At 38.9% G+C, this 23,289-nt stretch overlaps 1 protein-coding gene across 1 annotated transcript in view; it reads right to left on the bottom strand.

The window, feature by feature from the left end:
* The window catches only part of NBEAL1 (neurobeachin like 1), a 205,206-nt gene extending 182,343 nt beyond the window's left edge, over positions 1-22,863 (bottom strand). The window contains exons 1-2 of the mRNA XM_025405096.1: positions 22,760-22,863; positions 21,311-21,591 (exon numbers count right to left, since the gene is read on the bottom strand). Coding sequence (XP_025260881.1) covers positions 21,311-21,361 — 51 coding nt within the window. The 5' untranslated portion in view covers positions 21,362-21,591; positions 22,760-22,863. The remainder of the gene's footprint in view (positions 1-21,310; positions 21,592-22,759) is intronic.
* Between the last annotated feature and the right edge of the window lie 426 nt (positions 22,864-23,289).

Below are 23,289 nucleotides of genomic sequence, written 5' to 3'. Positions count from 1 at the left end.
GCAATCATTAAAAAGTCAGGAAACAACAGATGCTGGAAAGGATGTGGAGAAATATGAACACTTTTACACTATGGGACTGTAAACTAGTTCAACCATTGTGGAAGACAGTGTGGCGATTCCTCAAGGATCTAGAACTAGAAATACCATTTGATTCAGCCATCCCATTACTGGGTATATACCCAAAGGATTATAAATCATGCTGCTATGAAGACACATGCACACATATGTTTATTGTGGAACTATTCACAATAGGAAAGACTTGGAACCAACCCAAATGTCCATCAATGATAGACTGGATTAAGAAAATGTGGCACATATACACCATAGAATACTATGCAGCCATTAATAAAGATGAGTTCATGTCCTTTGTAGGGACATGGATGAAGCTGGAAACCATCATTCTCAGCAAACTATTGCAAGGACAAAAAACCAAACACCGCACGTTCTCACTCATAGGTGGGAACTGAACAATGAGAACACTTGGACACAGGAACATGAACATCACACACCGGGGCCTGTTGTGGGGTGGGGGGAGGGGGTGGGATAGCATTAGGAGATATACCTAATATAAATGACAAGTTAATGGGTGCAGCACACCAACATGGCACATGTATGCGTATGTAACAAATCTGCATGTTGTGCACATGTACCCTAGAACTTAAAGTATAAAATAAAAAAAATTTTAAAAAAAACTATGATCCCTTGGAAATTTTTAAGTATATTAACTGTATCTTAAAAAATGATGCTCAGTTCTTTTCCTCTGCCTCCTCAATACTTCCTCATGCCAGTCAGATTTCAACATATGATTTAGGAGTCTCAGTTATGTAGTCATTAAATATCATTGCTTAAGTACTGCTCTTGGTTAAAGGGAACTCAAGGAACTTATTTCCCCGAAATAAAAGCATTACACTACAAATCAAAATCTAAAAGAATGTTCCCAGAATACGCAGGGACTACTGACCTTTTGTGTATTTGGTTTTTCTATTAATATACAGTTCTAAAATCAGCTTGTAAACTACGGCTCTGTACATCATTACTGAGAAATCAGATGGAAATATTTTAGAAAAAGAGCTACCTTTTGTGAGAAATTTTTGCAAGAGTTTCACTACTTGCTTTTTACATGTCCAACTAGAATGTCATTCATTTATTCATTCATTTATCCATTCAGGATAGAACTCCAGAAACACAAGTAGCTGAAGTCTTCCTTATCATTGTTCCTCTCTAATACAGCAGAGAATTACCTCTTGGCAAAAGACACAAAACAGTCACACAACACCATAAAGAATTAATGCATTTCTCTTCTAATGCATATTTTATTTAGGAACTCTAGTATCTGGTTCAAATTCTAAAGGTCTGGCTACCAAGCGTTTGGCAAGCACAGAGTTCACCTACAAAACTGAGCAACTGGAAGGAAAAAAAAGGTACTTAAATTTGGAGGTGTTTCATTTATTAAGAAGTAAAGCACTTACAATTTTTTTAACATCTCCCATACACTAAGTAGTACAGCAGGCATTTAAAAAATATATCATCCCATTTACTCCTTTACAACTATCCAGTGAAGAAAATTTAATTTCCCCCATTTTACAGGTTAGAAAAGGGAAGTTCTAAAGATGTATAATTTGCCCAGTCACACAGCTAGTAATGGACAATGCTGGAATTAAAATGTAAGAATACACGAATCCAGTATGTGCTCTTTCCACTACACTACAATGGCTTTAACTGTGTGCATAAATAAAATGGATCTTTAGTGGGCAAAAAGACGAAAAGAGGAGCTTCGTCAGGATCAGTAAACTCAAAGTCATAAAGCAGTTAACACACACAAAAAGCCAAATTTTATACATCCTTATACAAACCCTCAGATCATTTCACTGCCAAAGGCCATAAAAAGAAAGATCCCCACAATAGAAACAATATTAATTAAATCTCAAGCTGAGTCACTTTCATGGTTAAGACGAGTTTGCTTTTTTGAAACACCAGCATCTGGCCTATCTTGCCATTTGTACAGTATTTATTTATTAACACAACATACAAATGTATTAAGTAGTGGAGGAGTGCTGCAGCCAAATTACTTGGACTCTAATCCCTGCTCTGTCACTTTCTTACACAAGTCAGCCTATGTTTGCACATCAGTTTCTTCCTCTATAAAAATGAACATAATGATGTCTCACAGGACTGTTGTGAAAATAAAATAATCTAACCCATGTCAAAGGCTTAGAATGCCTAGAACATAGTATATGCTCAATAAGTATCAATAAATATTATTTTCATAATCTACTATATGTGCCCAAATCAGGAAACTCCCACACAACAGGTAATGTTCTATGCTATACATATCTAAGTGTTTCATGATCCCCTTTGCCACATAATAAAATAAAAATTTTATTCTTTTTTATCCATAAAATAAAAATTTTATTCTTTTCATCTCAAATCTCTTTGCATTTACTATCTGTGTGACTTTCAGCAGGTTACTTCACCTCTCTGAGCTGTTCTTTGTCTATAAGATGAAGATAATACTTCCTACCTCATAGGGCTGTTGAGAGCACTAAATGACATAATGCACAAAAGGCACTCAATAGTGCCTGACATTTAGCAAATGCTCAAAACATGTTGGTTACCACAATTATTATAATATAGACTTTGCCATCAAGTTGGTCATGATCCAATATAAGAAAATAATCCAAATATTTACAAAATCAAGTTTACTGATTCTGTACTCAAATATTCATCCAATCATCCCATCTGCCATTGATTAAGACAAATAATCTTTCTTTTTGGACTGTTAGGTAGTTCCCTACAATTTCTATCTATACATACCTACTAACGAGATGTGTTAAATTTAAATCCATTCATCTCCTCTGTCCTGCCCAAATACTTTCAATGGCTCCCTATTGGTAAAGGATGAAGTCTGAACACTTAACTTAGAGCTGTGCTGTCCAATATGGGGGCCACTAGTCACATGTGATTACTTAAATTATGTTAAAGCACAGCAGATGTTTAGCTTCTCATAACACCCACTGACGTTTTGGGAGGCGTTAGAGAGGATAATGGAATTAAATGATCCATGCAATTTCCCCTAGTTCTTCAGAGACAGGGTTACAGCTAAGAATAGGGAGAATGCTTTATTTGCTCTATGCAATGATATTTGGATTACAGTATTCACTCAAGTTTTAAAACTATCAAATTTTACATGCATATAAATATTTCAATCAAATGATGGGCAGTTCCCAACTTAAATATGAATTGAATTTTAAAAGTTCGTTTAGGTCAGTTATATTTATATTTTTGTAACATCCTACCAAAAGAAGATAAACTCCCCCCACAGAAACATTATAAAAGTGATTAATCTTGCAAGTTAGCCCTCAAATTTTTCTGATACAACCTAGCAACTATAAAAAACATTTAGTAAGTACAAGCCGGCCGGGCACAGTGGCTCATGCCTGTAATTCCAGCACTTTGGGAGGCCAAAGCAGGCAGATCACCTGAGGTCAGGAGTTCAAGACCAGCCTGACCAACATGGAGAAACCCCGTCCTACCACAAATACAAAATTAGGCGGGCGTGGTGGTGCATGCCTGTAATCCCAGCTACTCAGGAGGTGAGGCAGGAGAACTGCTTGAACACGGGAGGTGGAGGTTTCAGTGAGCAGAGATCGCACCATTGCACTCTAGCCTGAGCAACAAGAGCGAAACTCCATCTCAAAAAAAAAAAAAAAAAAAAAGCCAGGTGTGGTGACTCACACCTGTAATCCCAGCACTTTGGGAGGAGGCCAAGGTGGTTGGATCACAAGGTCAAGAGATCGAGACCATCTCGGCCAACATGGTGAAACCCCATCTCTACTAAAAATACAAAAAATTATCTGGGTGTAGTGGTGCGTGCCTGTAGCCCCAGCTACTCGGGAGGCTGAGGCAGGAGGATCGCTTGAACCTGTGAAGTGGAGGCTGCAGTGAGCCGAGATCACTCTACCACACTCCGGCCTGGAGACAAAGCAAGACTCCGTCTCAAAAAAAAAAAAAGTACAGGCCAACCATGTACGAACTAGGGACCATGCTAGACCACGACTATAAAGACAAAATACAGTCTTGTCCTGAAAGTGTTCATTGTTCAAGAGAAAACAGGTATAAACAAATAAATGCAAAACAGCCTGTGAAGCAACACAGTTGTGAAAAATACTGAAATAATACAAAGAAGGGAGTTATTGATTCTGTCAAGGGTTGGGGTAGTCCCAAACGCTCAAAACAGTGTCAAAGAATCAAAAACAGATACTCTCAGGGAGGGTCGGGGGAAGAGAAGAATCCAGACAGAGAGAGAACAGCAAGATATGTTCAAAGATGTACAACATTTGGTATCATTCCAGTGTGGAAATGATAGGAAGCAGTGGATAATCATATAGGATTATCAGAGTGTAGAAGTCAGCACTTCCTAACCCAGTATTCATCCCAACACTGTTCACTTGAAAGATAATAGATACGATTGGAAAAGGTTTTTAAAAAAGGGTGGTGGGGGTTGTGACACTAGAAACTACTGATCATCATTTCCTAGATCTGGTATTTCATTATGAGTAATTTTTGCAAAAACCTGATAATTTCCTCATAATAACACCATTAATACTAGAAAGATTTGCAGAAGAGCTATCTATTATTCTCAATCCCACTTCCAGATTCTCAATTAAAAGTATATCCAGATACAGACTTTTTATGCGACTCATCCCAAGATGTTATGTAATGGATAGCGGCCTGTTCAATATAAACCTATTCCTTAGTACATGCCAACTTTCTGATATATGTATATTTCCCACAACAACTGAAAATACATACAACAAAATTGGGAATTTTCACATTTTAAAAGGTACAACTTCCGGCTGGGCATGGTGGCTCACGCCTATAATCCCAGCACTTTGGAAGGCCAAGGTGGGTAGATCACCCGAGGTCAGGAGTTCGAGACTAGCCTGGCCAACATAATGAAAACCTGTCTCTACCAAAAATACAAAAATTAGCCAGGTGTGGTGGTGTGCGCCTGTAGTCCCAGCTACTTGGGAGGCTGAGGCAGGAGAATCACTTGAGCCTGGGAAGTGGAGGTTGCAGTGAGCCAAGATGGCACCACTGTACTCCAGCCTGGGCAACGGTGAGACTCTGTCTACAAAAAAAAAAGCTACAATTTCCTTTGTGCTTTCTTTGGGTTTTTGTTCTTATCTTCTTAAATGGGTGAAGCAATAGTTACCTATTCCTGCATAAAAAATTACCCTAAAATTTAGCCGCTTAAAACAACAAACATTTATTATCTCACTGTTTCTTAGGGTTAGAATTCAAGAGTGGCTCAGGCTGGCGCTTCTGGCTCAGGACTTCTCATGATCTCGTAACGAACATGCCAACTAAGGTGACAGTCATATCAAAGCTTGACTGGGCTGAAGGAACCACTTAAACGCTCACTCATATGGTAGTTGGCAAGAGCCGTCCATTCTTTACAAGATGGGCCTCTCCATAGGGCTATTCATTACTGGACTTCTGGACTCCCCTGGAGTAAGCAATCAAAAAATAATAATAATAAAGGATAACTGAGGTGAAACAATAGTGTCTTTCTTTTTTTTTTTTTTTTTTTTTTTTTTTTTGGAGACGGAGTCTCGCTCTGTCGCCCAGGCTGGAGTGCAGTGGCCGGATCTCAGCTCACTGCAAGCTCCACCTCCCAGGTTTACGCCATTCTCCCGCCTCAGCCTCCCGAGTAGCTGGGACTACAGGCGCCCGCCACCTCGCCCGGCTAGTTTTTTGTATTTTTTAGTAGAGACGGGGTTTCACAGTGTTAGCCAGGATGGTTTCGATCTCCTGACCTCGTGATCCGCCCATCTCGGCCTCCCAAAGTGCTGGGATTACAGGCTTGAGCCACCGCGCCCGGCCGCCACAATAGTGTCCTTCATAGCCTAATTTCAGAAATGACTTACTATCACTTTTGCCAAATTCTACTGATCACACAGATCAACCATGGTACAATGTGGGAGGGGACTGTACACAAGAGTGTAAATACCATGAGGTGGGATCTGAAGATTGGCTACCACAAATGACTAGTTCATTAAGTTTTAGTCCTTTTTATTTCTAACATATGTACTTAAATTTTCCTAAGTAATTATGTAGCTGCCAAGTTCCAAAATGTACTTTATTGTTCAATTTTTTAAAATTCCAATTTTTCCCCCATTTCAAGGCAGTCTATTTCTTTTTCAAAACAGCTAGGTCACTTTTTTCATATTTCTATGATTCCAAGATTCTTAACATTTGACATCTTTGAAATCAAAATGCATCTCAAAATTGCCCTTAGAGAGGTAGCTGACATTTGTTCTTGCCTGTTCATGTGCAAACCTGGTAGTAGACTTCATATTGACATTCCTTCACTAGATTAACTTGTATAGTTAGTACTACACATAAGTTTAACTAGCATTCAAAATGTCTTCAAAAAATTATACTGTGATTAGGCAATAAAATGAAATTGTGTACAAAGAAAGGCATTGAGAACAGAACAACATGGTATAATTTGACATGAACTTCAATGTTTTCAGATTCTGTGATATATAGAATCTGTTCAACTTTTTTTCTGAGATAGCAACAACAGCCCACTGCAGCTTCAACCTACTAGGTGCGAGTGATCCTCACACCTCAGACTCCCAAGTGGCTGTGACTATAGGCACGCACCACCATGCCTGGCTAATTTTTGAATTTTTTTTGTAGAGACAAGGCCTCACTATGTTGCACAGGCTGGTCTTGAACCCCTGGGCTTGAGTGATCCTGTCATCCTGGTCTTCCAAAGTGCTGGGACTACAGGTGTGAGCCACTGTACCTGGTATATTTATTTTATAATCTCTGCCTTCTAATATCAACATATGAAGTCTTTCTAGATCCATGTTTACTGTCTACTTCTGTTGGTTCTCATTCCTGGCACTTTCCCCTGAAGTCCTAGCGGGAGGAGGAGAGTGAAGTGGGTTTGCTTAGAATCTAGTTGATCCTTATGCCAAAAGTGTAAGCTTCGGGAATCAGAAGGGAAATTCCGGTTAGTCCCTTGGCTTTACATTTGATATCTGTTCTTTTTTTTTTTTTTTGAGACGGAGTCTCGCTCTGTCGCCCCGGCTGGAGTGCAGTGGCTGGATCTCAGCTCACTGCAAGCTCCGCCTCCCGGGTTCACGCCATTCTCCTGCCTCAGCCTCCCCAGTAGCTGAGACTACAGGCGCCCGCCACCTCGCCCGGCTAGATTTTTGTATTTTTTTTAGTAGAGATGGGGTTTCACCGTGTTAGCCAGGATGGTCTCGATCTCCTGACCTCGTGATCCGCCCGTCTCAGCCTCCCAAAGTGCTGGGATTACAGGCTTGAGCCACCGCGCCCAGCCTGTTCTTTATTATTATTGTAAATTGATCTTTATTATTATTATTATTATTTTGATCACTTACTCTGGGGGAATTTAGAAGTTCAGTACTGAGTAGCCCTATGGAGAGGCCCATCTTATAAAGAACAGAAGCCTCTTCTAACCTCTGCCCACTTACAAGGCCATGAAAACAAAAGCTCAAGTTCATCAGGCAAAAGAAGATTTCATTTACCTAAGTTTCTGCTTTCATTAAGATTTGGCTTCATAATGCCTTACCATGTTGCCAGTTTTTCAATGCTTTTAAGATGTTTCTTAAATTTTATCCAGAATGTCTAATAATTTTCAGAAAGGTTAGCCTAAACAACCTAGTCTACCTTATTACCAGAAATGAAAATCTATACTTAAAGACCATTTTTCCATTATACTTCTTGGTCATGTCTTATGCTTGCCTGGAATATCTTCTGTAACTATTAAGCTACTATACATTCTTTAAAACCTTGATTGATGCTACCTCTTCCACTAAGCTATACCTGATGACTTCATCCCTCCATCTTGCTTTAGTTGACTTATTATCTGGACCTACAATCTAAGTAGGAAACTGAGTCTAGCTGGGAAAGCATGCCCTCAGATGAACTCACAGTCAATTAAATAGATGAAGGCAAAAATTTTGATGAAAGGAAAACCCATCACATCCAAGAGAGGTTTGGAAGCCACTTTAACACAAACAAAAGTAGTAATATTGTAAGAGGTGTATGTATACAAAATAGGCTTAGAATACACCAATTTCTAGTGAGAAAGGTTTCAAATTTTACTTTTTGTATGTTTTTATTAACTTTTTTTTTTTTTTTGAGACAGGGTCTCACTCTGTTGCCCAGGCTGAAGTACAGTGGCAAAATCGCGGCTCACTGCAGCCTCAACCACCTGGGCTTAAGTGATTCTCCCACTTCGGCCTCCTGAGTAGCTGGGACCACAGGCACCTGCCATCATGCCCAGTTAAGTTTTGTATTATCTGTAGAGGCAGGGTTTCACCATGTTGCCCCAGGCTAGAATTTCTTTAAAAGTTTATGTAACTATCCATTCAGCTAACTAATAAAGTTCTAGGTCTGATCAATATACTGTAGAAATATCACTGTTAAAATCAGCAGAACTGGCCCGCATCTGCAATGTTAGGTAAAATACGTCCTGTTGCATGAATTCTGTGTTTATATTAGAGTCTCACACATGGTGGTCAGGTAAAGAAGCTTCTGATGCAGGCTGGGCACACTGGCTCACGCCTGTAACCCCAACACTTTGGGAAGCTGAGGTGGGCAGAGCACTTGAGGCCAGGAGTTTGAGACCAGCCTGGTCAACATGGTAAAACCCCATCTCTACTAAAAGTACAAAAATTAGCCAGGCACGGTGGCACACCCCTATAATCACAGCTACTCAGGAGGCTGAGGTACGAGACTCACTTGAACTCGGGAGGTGGAGGTTGTAGTGAGCCGAGATTGCACCATTGCACTCCAGCCTGAGCAGCAGAGCAAGACTCTGACTCAAAAGTTTCTGATGCAGGTGTTTTTGGGAAGTCAGTCAAGTTACCAAAGGGTGCACTGTGGTCCAGGATACAGATGGTAGGGAAGGTTGTATATGGGAATGCTCTACACTTTCTGCTCAATTTTTCTGGGAACCTAAAACTGCTCTAAAAATGTAATTTATAAACTTTTAAAAAATTAACCAAATAAAAAATAGGAAAATATACAATTCAAGTGCATACAGTAGGCACCCAATAAAAATGAGTCAAATGGAACTAAAGTTAATTCTTTAGGAAAGAAAAATATTATTACTGTAATGTATTAATTAAATATATTAACATGTATATATTAACATACAGACATATTACTATAACATTAACACTTGTCAAATGGAGTTTAAAATATTCCATGAAACTTGAAATAATCTTCAAGTTTCATGTCAAGTTGAAGTTTTTCAAATTAAATATATTAATAATTTATAGTAGTAAATGTAATTAATTTACATATGCATAAAGAACTAAAAGTCTCTGAATAATGAGATTTTCTGCAACTGACTTCCGGCATACCTGTATTTTCTAAATTTTCTACAATTAAGTTATATATCTTAATCGAAAAATTAAAGCTCAGCATAAAAGTAAAATATTACTATTTTTTTCTTAGAACATAAATCTAATCAAAAAGTCAGGCCAGATGCAGTGGCTCACACCTATAATTCCACCATTTTGGGAGGCCGAGGCATAAGGATTGCTTGGACCAGGAATTCAAGACCAGCCTGGGCAACATAGCAAGACCCTGTCTCTTAAAAAAAAAAAAAATCAGGTCGGGTGCAATGGCTCATGCCTGTAATTCCAGCACTTTGGGAGGCCAAGACAGGTGGATCACGAGGTCAAGAGATCGAGACCTTCCTGGCCAACATGGTGAAAACCTGTCTCCACTAAAAATACAAAAATTAGCTGGGCATGGTAGCACATGCCTGTAGTCCCAACTACTTGGGAGGCTGAGGCAGGAGAATTGCTTGAACCCCAGAGGCGGAGGTTGCAGTGAGCCAAGATCATGTCACTGCACTCCAGCCTGGTGACAGAGCAAGACTCCATCTCAAAAAAAAAAAAATTGTTCAGAAAATAGCCAGGTGTGGTGGCATACACTTGTAGTCCTAGCTGCTTGGAAGGGTGAGACAGGAAGATCACTTGACCCCACGTGTCCAAGGTTACAGGGAGCTACTACAATTATGCCACTGTACTCCAGCCTGGGTGACAGAGCAAGGCTCTGTGTCTTAAAACAGAAAGTCCATATATTTTTCATTTTTCTCCATAAAATAAAGTTCATTCACTAGAAAGGTTAAATTTTATATTTTGTACAGACAAAAATCACTCAATAAAAAAGAGGTATAAATTCACCTCATAGTGGCATCATAAATTACATACCTTTCTTACCATTCAAATGTTTAATGTCAGTAAAAATTATGTAGTAGTTAAACACATCAAACAAAACTACTTTTTTTTTTTTTTTTTTTTTTTTTACCAGAGGTAAACTGTTTTGAAATGCTTGACTTTTGTGTGAAATGGGTATATCATTTAATCTTCTTTCAATCTGGGTGGATACCTCTACCAGTCTGAATCTAAGTCACAAAACATCAAGAAAAATGTTGGTATCTCTTAGATACGGCTAAGAATAAGTTATTTTTTCATTTTTTAAACAGCAGGGTCTGTATAAAATATATTTAAGAGTAGAACTCATTTTCATTAATGAAAACAAAGTGGCACATTATAATGTAAATTCCATTATTTTAAATAAGAGCTGATGAAGGGATGAGGAAGCAAATGTTGCTAACTCTTGCCTGAATTCTGATACTTTCAAAGGATTTCAAATATGGCTATGGCACATTTCATAGTCAGTCTACATAGTTCCCCATATCTTAATAGATTTTGAGTGACTAGAACAAAATTGTCACAAAAAAACTGAATTATATTTCCGCAAAAGAAATCAAGAGTTGGGGGTGGAGGGGTTAAAAATAAGAAGAAATCAAGGGTTTCTGTCAATAGCCAGGCTGAACATATATTAAAACACTACAAGGCATTAAACCTTGATCTAGAAGCACTTTACTTTACAACTTTAACAATGAAAGACTATTGAAAATTAAGTGGAACACCTGGATTCCAAATGAACCTACTTAAAATGCATAATGAGGATTCTACTAAAGGAGAATATTTAGGCCGGGTGCGGTGGCTCACGCCTTGTAATCTCAGTACTTTGGGAGGCCGAGGAGGACGGATCACAAGGTCAAGAGATCGAGACCATCCTGGCCAACATGGTGAAACACTGTCTCTACTAAAAATGCAAAAATTAGTTGAGTGTGCTGGTGCACGCCTGTAGTCCCAGCTACTTGAGAGGCTGAGGCAGAAGAACTACTTGAACCCAGGAGGCGGAGGTTGCAGTGAGCCAAGATCATACCACTGCACTCCAGCCTGGAGATAGAGCAAGACAAAGATTCTGTCTCAAAAAAAAAAAAGGAGAATATTTACAATGGCAACTACTGAATACCAATAATTAAAGCAAGTAATAACAGTGATTCTTTTCAATTATGTGAAGTCTTAATAATATCATTTCTCTAGAGCATAATAGACTAATTATCCACATCTTAATGTATACACACATAAAACTATTCTTAGTAATTGTATAAGAGGTACAAACAGGTAATATTAGAAATAACAGCAGACCTAGAAAAAATGAATAAAGGAATAAAATATCTAACATTATAAATTACACTGATCTATGATTTAAAGAGGTTATACACACACAAAAAAACAGACATAAATATACATGTCTCAGCCCTAAATTCTGAAGATAACATAACAGGAAAACCTAACCTTTTTCTTGCTAAAATGAGAAGCAAGACAAGTATATCCCTCATTTCCATTACTGTAGAATATTAGTTATAAGATAATATAACTAAATAAAAGAGAACTAGAAGCAGAAGAATGAGAGGCGGAGGGAAGTCCTCATTTTCAGTAGAGGACTTCCTAATGCAGAAGGCAAGCTGAGAGAGCTGCTCAGTCACAACAAAGTGTAGTCTCCAACGCCCACTTCAGACATAGCAAAAGGAAAATGATGGGGGAAAAAAAAAAAAGAACCTCCAAGATACACAGTCAAGAGCAAGAGAGAAGACTAGCCACGGCAGGTACTGAGTCATATCATAGAACATTTCTTTGAGGATAGAGAAAGCGGGCAATATTTGCCCAATTGGATTTGCAGAGGACAGATACTAAGTGTCCTCTGAGTTCACAGATCATAATATCAAGAAAAACCACAATTGGATCTGATGTATACCACAGATTCCATGTTTCAAGACTGGTATCATGACTGGATGAGAGTTTTGGAGTTCTTGAGATAGATATGAAGTACATTTTGCATATAGGAGAAATATGAATAATTGTGCCTAGAAAGAAGACTGTGGTAGATTGGATCTTTGGTCCCAATTCTTTACTTGCTTGTAGCAAAACTTGCAACGTAATTTTGCAGAAAGGAAAAAAAAGCTGTAGCAAATGTACAGCAATCAAAGTATGTCAGATATAATAATTGTTCAAGGTTTGTTTCTAAAACTAAGGTCCAAGAATGCTCGGAGTTATCAGAAATATTTTCAGAGGTCTATAAGCTCCATATAGAAATTTTTAAAGTTTGCACTCCTGTTTTTATCAATTTTTAAATTAAGCATATTAGGGAAAACTACCTCGCGACTAGTATTGCTACTCGATTTCAAAGGTCACATTTGGATTGCTTCCAAGGGATTATCAGTGACAGTTCAATTTATAGAGCAATATTTTTCAAATTACAGATCTCTGGATTTACAGATGGATTCTTAGGTGTCTGAGAATTTTCAGATGCTCTAGAGCAGTGCCACACAAAGTGTGGTACACAGACCAATAAAGGTCCTTGGCCAGGTTAGTACAAAGATGAAGAGGAAACATCTACAAACTTTAGTAGCAGTTTAAGAGTAATTTTAAGTCTGTTGAATTTAATAATAAAAAATTAATATAAGGACTTACATTTTTAACTTTTTCACTCTTTTCAGAACTGCTTTTGCGAAAGCCACTAATATTTATTTATTTATTTACTTACTTACTTACTTACTTCAGAGTCTCGCTCTGTTGCCCAGACTGGAGTACAGTGGTGCAATCTTGGCTCACTGCAGTCTCTGCCCCCCAGGTTCAAGCGATTCTCAAACTGCCTCAGCCTCCTGAGTAGCTGGGACAACAGGTGTGCACCACCATGCCCGGACAATTTTTGTATTTTTAGTAGAGACAGGTTTCACCATTTTGGCCAGGCTGGTCTCGAAATCCTGGCCCCAAGTGATGTGCCCACCTCGGGCTACCAATATTTAAACTGTCAAATCCAATATATGCTCAATAATGCTTTTCCTTTTTTTTTTTTTTTGAGACAGAGACTCACTCTGTTGCCCAGGCTGGAGTGCAGCGGCACACACTTGACCCACTGCATCCTCCACCTCTTGGATTCAAGTGATTCTCTTGCCTTAGCCTCCTGAGTAGCTGGGATTACAGGTGCATGCCACCACACCCAGCTAACTTTTGTATTTTCAGTAGAGATAAGGTTACATCATGTTGGCTAGGCTGGTCTCAAACTCCTGACCTCAAATGATCCGCCTGCCTTGACCTCCCAAAGTGCTGGGACTACAGCTGTGAACTACCATGCCCAGTCCGTAATACTTTTCTTGACTGCCATGTTGAATTTGACACCCCTGACTACTTTTTTCATTTCTTTTTCTCTTTTTTTTGAGACAGAGTCTTACTCTGTCACCCAGGCTGGACTAGAGTGGCATGATCCTGGCTCACTGTAGCCTCAAACTCCTGGGCTCAAGTGAATCTCCCACCTTGGCCTCCTAAAGAGCTAGGATTATAGGCATGAGCCACTGTACTCAGCCAATATCCCTTTACTTTCTGAGGCAACCCAGTCACTCCTGGCTCCTCTCTCATTTAAACTTACAAACTTTTCTTCCTCTGTCACATATTTATTTATTTACTTATTTAAATAACAGAGATGGGGTCTCACTGTTTTGCCCAGACTGGTCACAAAACTCTATCTTCTTCTTAAATGATAATGTTCTTCAGGACTTCCTTTTACCTTCTTCTCTTATTATTCTCATAATAACTCTCCAATAATTCCCAATATGACAACTCTCAAATCTTTATTTTCAGCACAGACCTCTCTTCTAAACTCCAGATATTGAGTATTTCCACCTGAATGTCCCACAAACACGGAGAAGTCAGCATGCCTACCTGAAAACCTAGTGATCTTGTCTAGCTAACTTTGTGAATGTGAAGACCACTTTTTTGTGTGCAAAACAAACAAACAAACAAAACACAGGAAACTATTTCAGACTCTTACACATCTGCACATTATGCTCCACACCTACACTTAAGTACTATCAATTCCACCTGCTTTCAGGGAAATTTAAAGTTTGATGCTCAAAAGGAAAGAATTTAAAAAGTTAATGCATCTTAACAACTTTTTCATTTCAGGTCCACTGATAGAAACTATACATTTCTTGCTTTCATACCTAATTTCTGAAAACAAACATGTAAGTGGTAACTACTACTACTAGGCTGCTAATGATTTTGTTTTGTCTTCTTTAGAGTCAAAGAACATTACCTTCCTTACACACAAAGCCATTATTAAGTCACAGAAAATTGAGAGCCATTTTCACACTTTGCACATACCAGAGACTTATTAAATGTGGCTTAAATTATAAGGGTTGATGTGTATCGGTCCATCTTACTAAAAACTTATTTAGGATTATAACTAAAATTGCATTAATAAGTTAATAATTTTCTCATTAAATGAATATTCACTAATTCCATTTTTCCAAATCTATGTACAAAAGAAATACTTGCCTTTTAACTGAATAAAACACCTCTAAATTCTATTTTCTTTTTGAAGCAAAACTTTTATTCTGAAAAGGAAGTTTACTCTGAGCTCACTGCAAAACTATCTATTTCAGTCATATTCCAGATTTAGCAGGACAAAGGGCAAGAGCAGGAAATGGAGCATCATCAGCATCCAAAATAAATTTGGTTTAGAGTAGGGAGGACCCTCAAATCATTATTCAAGATAAATAAGCACTATGCTTGAAAGCAAAAATAACTACAGATGTAAAATCAGTTAAGACATGCGTGAATACAGCTTCATTACTGCTGATAAAATAGTAAGAGAATATTGCCCACTATTATTATATTAATACAAGGGTAAATGGAAGTAATCCTGATACACACATGTCCATACCCACACATCTGCAAAATACTCATAAAGATTACATTTTTATCTCTCTTCCTCTTAAAATACATTTAAATAAAATCTTTTTTCCAAAAAATTTTTACAGATATGTAAAATAGTTATGTTTTTCTATTTGACAGATGAGAAAACTGAGATACAAAGAAACTAGGTTAACCTCTTTTAGGTCCTTAAGATCAGACACAGAACTGGGACTAAATATCACCTCTAATACTGTAGCTTCACAAAATTGTTCAGGGCAAATTCAATCTCAACAAAATAAAATAAAATGTTTTTAAATCTAATGACAAAAATGAACCATGGATTTCAATCTACACTGCCACATTTCAAAATGCTGTGCTTTTGAGTCACTTTGTATCTTTTTACTCAGTTAACGCATTTGATACTTTACACCAGACAGAACAAAAATAGCTTAATCTTATCTGACTTTGAGAGGCTAAGTTTCTTTCTTCTACATATTCTGGTGACCAACTAACTGCAGCACTCCCAAAAGGCTAAATGTCTAATAGAAATACATCCTTTAGTCTGTTCAAGGGTTGCAGTTGAGATAGGGAATTTATGATACATGTCTTTTTCTTTTCTTTTTTTTTTTCTTTTTGAGACGGAGTCTTCCTCTGTCGCCCAGGCTAGAGTACAGTGGCGAGATCTCGGCTCACTGCAACTTCTGCCTCCCAGGTTCAAGCGATTCTCCTGTCTCAGCCTCCCGAGTAGCTGGGATCACAGGTGCCCACCACCATGCCCGGCTGATTTTTTTGTATTTTTAGTAAAGACAGGGTTTCACCATTTTAGCCAGGTTGGTCTTGAACACCTGACCTCATGATCCACCCACCTCGGCCTCCCAAAGTGCTGGGATTACAGGCGTGAGCCACTGTGCCCGGCCGATACATGTCTTTTTCTACACACATATATGAATCTCAAAACGTTGTATATAATAATATAGAAAGAAAAATTGTTCTCAGCACCATCTCTCTTACTGTATGCTAAGTGAATATCAAGAAATACAGTGAATAACATAGTGCCTACAACAAATATAGAAACTAATTTTTTCTTTTTTTGAAATGGGGTTTCACTCTGTCACCCAGGCTGGAGTGTAGTGGCGCAATCTCGGCTCAATGCAATCTCCACTTCCCAGGCTCAAGCAAACCTCCCACCTCAGCCTCCTGAGTAGCTGGGACCACAGGCATGCATCATCATGCCTGGCTAATATTTTGTATTTTTGGTAGAGATGGGGTTTCACCAGGTTGGTCTCAAACTCCCAAGCTCAAGTGATCCACCTGCCTCAGCCTCCCAAAGTGCTGGGATTACAAGCATGAGCCACGACGTCTGCCCTGAAATCTTTAGACATTAAAAAAAATACTGGGCCGGGCGCAGTGGCTCAGGCCTGTAATCCCAGCACTTTGGGAGCTGAGGAGGGTGGATCACCTGAGGTCAGGAGTTCAAGACCAGCCTGGCCAACATGGTGAAACCCTGTCTCTACTAAAAACAAGAGTTCAAGATCAGCCTGGCCAACATGGTGAAACCCCGTCACTACTAAAAATACAAAAATTTAGCAGGGCCTGGTGGCATGCGCCTGTAATCCCAGCTACTTGTGAGGCTGAGGCAGAAGAATAGCTTGAACCCAGGAGGTTGGAGGTTGTGGTGAGCCAAGATCAAGCCACTGCACTCCAGCATGGGCCACAGAGTAAGACTCCGTCTCCAAAAAAAAAACCAAAAAGAAAAAAAAAACCAAAACCTGTACACATAAGTACTAGTATTAAAATACTTCTATATTTAAGAAAAAGACACTCAGACAAGAAGTAGTTAACTACTGAAGTAAAATCCAGATACAAGATTAAACCTGTTCACATTAATGTTTAACTTATAAGAGCTATAAGAAATGTGCTGCTAATCAAATCCTTGACCCTGGGTGGGGACAACCATTTGAAGGCAAGAAGAGTTCAGACTATACAATTTGGTTTTTTTCCTTTTTTTTTTGAGACGGAGTCTTACTCTGTTGCCCAGGCTGGAAGGCAGTGGTGTAATCTCAGCTCACTGCAACCTCTGTCTCCTAAGTTCAAGCAGTTCTCCTGCCTCAGCCTCTCGAGTAGCTGGGATTACAGGTACATGCCACCATCCCCGGCTAATTTTTGTATTTTTAGTAGAGACGGGATCTCACCATGCTGGCCAGGCTGGTCTCAAACTCCTGATATCAAATGATCTATCCACCTCAGCCTTCCAAAGTGCTGAGATTACAGGCATGAGCCACTGCGCCCTGATTCAGACAACTTGAATTAATAGTCTTATACACTGGTGAAAGAATCTTTAGACAGCAGGAATGTTGGGTGATTAGAAATCATCCTGCTTGTATTATGTAATAACTACATAAGGTTTACAAAGTAACCTATTAGGAAGAAGACACATGTTTCTAACAATGCAATTAAAGCCTATTCCTAGAAGGAGAAAGTAAAAAGTTAGACCTGAAAAGTCTGGTAACAAACCAAATTGCATAACACAAAGAAATGGTAAGTATGTGAGATGACAGATATGTTAATTAGCCTGATTTGATGATTCCACAATGTGTGCATGTATCAAAACATTACATTGTACCCCATAAATACATACAATTATTATCAATTAAAAATAAAATCAAATAAATTGCCAAGTTTTATACTCAAATTCTTTCAAACATTGGGACTCCATCTGCTAAAAACTGAAACTAGTAATTTATTTTAATTCTACTTAAAGGACTTTAGTCACTAGTATTTAGGCTTACAACTGAACCCAGGCAGAAGACATATATATTCCATTAGCATTCTTTCAGCATTGCTATGACCAAGGAGTATTACCCAAGGGTTATTTCTGAGGTAGTACTACCTACTAGACCTACTGAACTTTTGTAATGTTCAGGGGCAACTTTTAAAACATGACATAGAAATGCTGTGATGGTAGGTACCTTAATATTGACCTATTGTTAATACACTGTGGAATATCTGTGCCAAGGTTAGCACTATGGCAAACATGGAGGTCTTAACCTTACTGCCCGGAAGCAGTCCTTCAAAAATCTTCCAAGGTATCTTCTTTAATCAAGTATGTACACAATGTTTTCTGTAGACATCAAACCAGTCAGGGCAACAAAAGAGCAGACACTTTAATCATTAAAAATGGACTTTATATCCTAGAAAAATAATTGATCATCTTGGGAGGATGCTAGTAAATTAACTCATTGTGAAAACTGACAAAGAGAATCAAACATATATGCTGTCTGCCTTCCCTTTAAGGAACTGTAATCAAATGCTGAGACAGTTCTCAATATAAATTACACAGTTTTGCAAAATCCTAATAAAATAACGCATATAGGCAAAAATCACAGATGGCCACTACACTAATAAATTACTCTAGCCCTCCACACCCAAAACAGAACCCAAATCAATCAAGCCCCTGTTTGGTCAGTTTTCAGATACTAGAAGAGAGGAACAATTAAATAAAATCAAGGGAATTCAATGAGTAAAACATTCAAACTGTAGAAAACTCTAAAGTCAAAATCTGGTTTCCTCAACATATAAATAACAAAGAATAAAACTATGGTGAAGGGGAGCCTACAGATGAAAATGTTTAGCAGATATTTTCAACAAAATACATGTGTAGTTTGTTTTAAATATTGAGCCAAACAGTGGGAAAACACGAATATTAAGACACTAGCAGGAAAGTTGGAACACTGATCACATATTTGATAATTTTAAAAATTGTGTTGTGATTGTTTTTAAGAGGAGTTATACATATTTAAATATTTATAGATAAGGTCATAAATTGTCTGGGATTTGCTTTAAAATAATTAGGAGATAGGGCAAATTCACAGTTATACATAAACTGTGACTAAACATGAGCTGGTAATAGTCGAAACTGGGTGATAGATACAAAAGAGTTCACTATAACGTCTTCTCTACTTGGTGCATGCTTGAAAAATTCCACAATAAAAGTTTTAAAAACAAAGAACTAGAAAGTTCTACATAACAATCTACAGAGTAAGAACAACAACAACAACAAAAACTGCTTGTCCCTCAGAGGTCAAAACAAACAAAAATCTTAATAGAGAGTTAGATAAGCATTCTTCCTGTATATACATACACGCACACACGCTTACTCAACAAATGAGAAAAACCGAGACCCAAAGAGGTAAGTCTTGTTCAAGGTTACAAAACAAAGCAGCAGCAGAGCCAAAACTAAACTACAATTTCAAGCCCACAAAGAGGTCTAAGAAGCTTTTGAAACTAAGTGGTAGAAAATATTTTCATAAGAAGATCTGAGACCTCAAGTGGTCTGAAAGCTCATTAAAAGTGTAAAAAAAAGCCTTAAAAGTTTGTCAGGTGAGAAAAAAAGTCAGCTGGTTTGAGAGGCTAAATGCTAGAGTGAGAATAATAAGGCAAAAAGTATAGAGAACAACTGGGTACAGTATTTGGTAGTCATCCTCACTAGAAAGAAAATTTAAATCTATGAGGTATATTTGGTAGCTCCCTGATTCAAGGTGTCTGCAGAAGAGAATGTTGTCTACCTTACAAAAAGCTTATTCATGAACCGGTAAAATATAAAATCGTATTTTTAAATAAATACTCTTCAAAAACAAGTGAAAAAATTTTAAGTCTTATTAAGCACACAATATTATTTAAATCTTAAACCTAAAAATGAGATTTATATTCCTGTCCAAGAAGAGATAGGCTTCAAAATCTGACAGTGAAGGGCCTTCATTACTGAGGATTAACATTTCAAAAGAGAAGGGATGCACATTTATATTAAAAGTCATTAAGAAGAATAAAATTCAGTGTATGCCAATGAACTATACTATCTGTTTAATAAGCTTTAATATTAAATTTAATAGTAAATCTACCTAAAAAGAATATAACCTATTAATGAGACATGTAACCTCATTCACCAATGTCATTTTGAAAACAGTAAAACCTAGTAAATTTGATATATTTTTAAATAAATCATTTTCAAACTACTGGGTATTCATACTAAAACTTAATTTTAATTTTTGGTTAACGTGTTAGTGACTATTTTCAAAAGTGGTGAATTGGATTCCTTTTTTATTGGAAGCATCTATTTTTAAAAAGACATTTCTGGTATCAAATTACACAAGACTAAAAACTATTTTAAACATTCATATTAAGCATTTCAAAGTATATGTCCTTTAGTGATTATAATATATATCAAACCAGGAGGTCAAAGAAAATTCCAGTGTAATCTCTAAATTTAATATGACAGATAAATGAGACCACTGTTAAATAATAATCTGCGTTTTAAGGAGCATGAAAGGATAATGCAGAAACAGAAGCTGTGACTTGAGAACTTCACCACACAGACTTAAATTAACTCAAATAGTACATTATGGGTGTTTCTCTGACCCTTGCCAGTATCTTCAAAGCAATAATGTACCTCCCCCACTTCAAAAACATGTTTTTAAGGAGTACTCTTCTCAATAACTTAAAATCAAAGCTATCAAGTAAAAACTCACATAAAGACAAGGAGGGGAAAGAACATTATTTCTGAGTGACAAAAATATTAAGGAGTAAAAATGGATAAAAGTATGCACTTGAGTCAGGTAGTACTGTGTTTCTCTGCTACTCACTACTCCTGTAACCCTTGCATCAGTTTTCCCATCCGTAAAGGGGATGATCACAATATTCACCTCACAGTATTGTGGTGAGAGGAAATGAGACAATGCTCAAAGAGTGCTAACTTAGTGGCAGTCACACAGTACGCAGTTCAATCAATAACCTTGTGATGCAATTTCAAAGGTTCATTCCAGGAAAAATGCTTAATGCCCTTCTCATAAAAATGTCTCTATCCTACACTCACTTGTGGGAGAAAATGAAAAACACAAACAAAAATAAAAATATTTTATTTTTCTCTTACGGGCATAATTTTACTTATATAATTTTAGGATCATTTGGGGATAAGTATCAAATAAAAGCCACACCCTACAGTTTTTAATAGTATGCCAATATTGTATGTGTGTTCAAACCTGAAAAAGAGGAAAACAGAAAATCCTTTAAGTGCTTTTAAGTTTGGGGTTATTCGTATGACTAAATACACTATTATCTGTTAAATAAAGTGTTAATACTGCCAGTCACAAATTTTATAATAAAGTATTTTAAAACATAAAAATAAAAAGGAAAGCAATTACCTTTGTACAATAAAGCATCCAAAGTTCAAAGAGCCTCTCTCTGGATGCCATTCTGGCTTTTCACTCTGGCACTTTAAGTTTCCTTAAAAAAATTATGTTCAAGACTACAGCATGTTCATTTTATTTTCCAAGTTTTTCAGCCGTTACAGTAAAGCTCATAGCAGTAAGGAAAGCAAAAAGAAGTGCAACAAATGGACTGTCCTCTGGTTAAAAACAAAAAGGCAATTTCAGCAGTCACTCCAACATCTCTTCATCGGTGGTAGTTGGGCAATTAAATAAATCTGTGAAAGAGAAAAACATCCACAGGTTAGAAAAAGAGGCCGTATTAAAAAATCTAGCCTTATCAGAAACAAAAGATGTATCTTCTTCACTTTCCACAAACAACCCGCTATACTTTCACATGGACTGATTAGATTTCATAGAAACTTGTGTTTCAGGAAGACATTACAGCTAACACAGTATGTCACATCATAGAATCCTCTAGGGCAGACAGACTCCTAGAGATGGGTACATGTTCATAACCAAAAATGCGTCCAGTGAGAATAAGGAACAAGACTCCCTTCCCACTCATACCTTTTCTACAGACACAAGGAAAAGGTCCACATCTCAGACATTTCAAATACATCAAAGCTCTTAGAATGTTCTTGTTCTGGTCTCCCCTTCAAAGTTGTTGGGGCCAGGCGCGGTGGCTCACGCCTCTAATCCCAGCACGTTGGGAGGCCCAAGTGCGTGGATCACCTGAGGTCACGAGTTCGAGACCAGACTGGCCAACATAGTGAAACCCTGTCTCTACTAAAGAAATACAAAAAATTAGCCGGGCGTGGTGACGGGCAATCCCAGCTACTCAGCAGATTGAGGCAGGAGAATTGCTTGAAACCGGGAGGCAGAGGTTGCAGTGAGCCGAGATCCTGCCACTGCACTCCAGCCTGAGCGACAGAGCAAGACTCCGTCTGGGGGCGGGGGAAAAAAAAAGTTGTTGGGACTGTTTGCTATGTAGTAGGGCAGGGCGTGGGGGCGGGGGAGGAATTCCCAGTTCGTTTGTTCTAACAATCCTCTGAGAGTGGAAGTCCACCCGCCCACCTGGCCTCTCCACCTCTCCATCCAAGAGAAGTGGGCACGCACGCACGGGAGAGGAACTTCCCGAAGAAGCGTCCAGGTGTTTGGGGGAATCTTTAAATTTCCTCCTCGCATCCCAGACAACACAAACAGAGGCAAACTTAAGGTGTGCCAAGCTGCCAAGAGAAGCTCTAGAACTGAGGAACGCGGACTCGGCGTCTCCCGACCGCGATCCCAGCCTGCACTACAGTATCGAAACACGCCCGGACAGCCTAGCCCACTCACAGCCGCCCCTCACTCTGCAGACCCTCCACCACCAAGCACCGGGGCCCTCCCATTTCTCGCCATGCCGCCCCCTCTTCCCAACGGCCCGCTCCCCATCACCGCGCTCACATTGGGTGCCGCGCCGCAGCCGCCGCCCCGCCGCCGTCTAACTGCTTCCCTCGCCCCCTTCCCAAGGCTAAGCCCCGTGTCACCCCGCAGCCAAGAAGGCGGGCGGGCGGGACATGGGGGCGGGGCGCGAGGCCGGGAGGAGCCGGGGGCGGGGCTGCCCCCTCGGCTAATCATTTCGGCCGCTGAGGATTTACCCAGCCCTCGGGCGGCAGCTGTTCAATGGTCGCGTAGGCTGGGGATGGGCGGGGTGACTTGAAGCCCCGCCCCAGCATACCTGCGCAGCCGCAGTCGACAGGCTCTGGCTGCCCATCCCTTGGCGGGCGCCGGCCGCGGCCCTGGAGCCAGCCTTCCCTCAGCTGGACTAGGAGGGCTGACGTGCCGACGTCTACGCCCGCCCCGCTTTTCGCTGATGGCGTCATTTCCGTCAGTCATCTGAGGGCGTGAGACCCTACCGTGTTAAAGGGGATTTTGTTTTGACTTATTTGTAGAACCGAGATTGGTCCTGGGAATTTAGAGTAATGGTAAAAGAC

Source organism: Theropithecus gelada, chromosome 12, assembly GCF_003255815.1.
Source record: "Theropithecus gelada isolate Dixy chromosome 12, Tgel_1.0, whole genome shotgun sequence".
NCBI lineage: Eukaryota > Metazoa > Chordata > Mammalia > Primates > Cercopithecidae > Theropithecus > Theropithecus gelada.
This window is presented reverse-complemented; position numbering and strand designations above follow the sequence as displayed.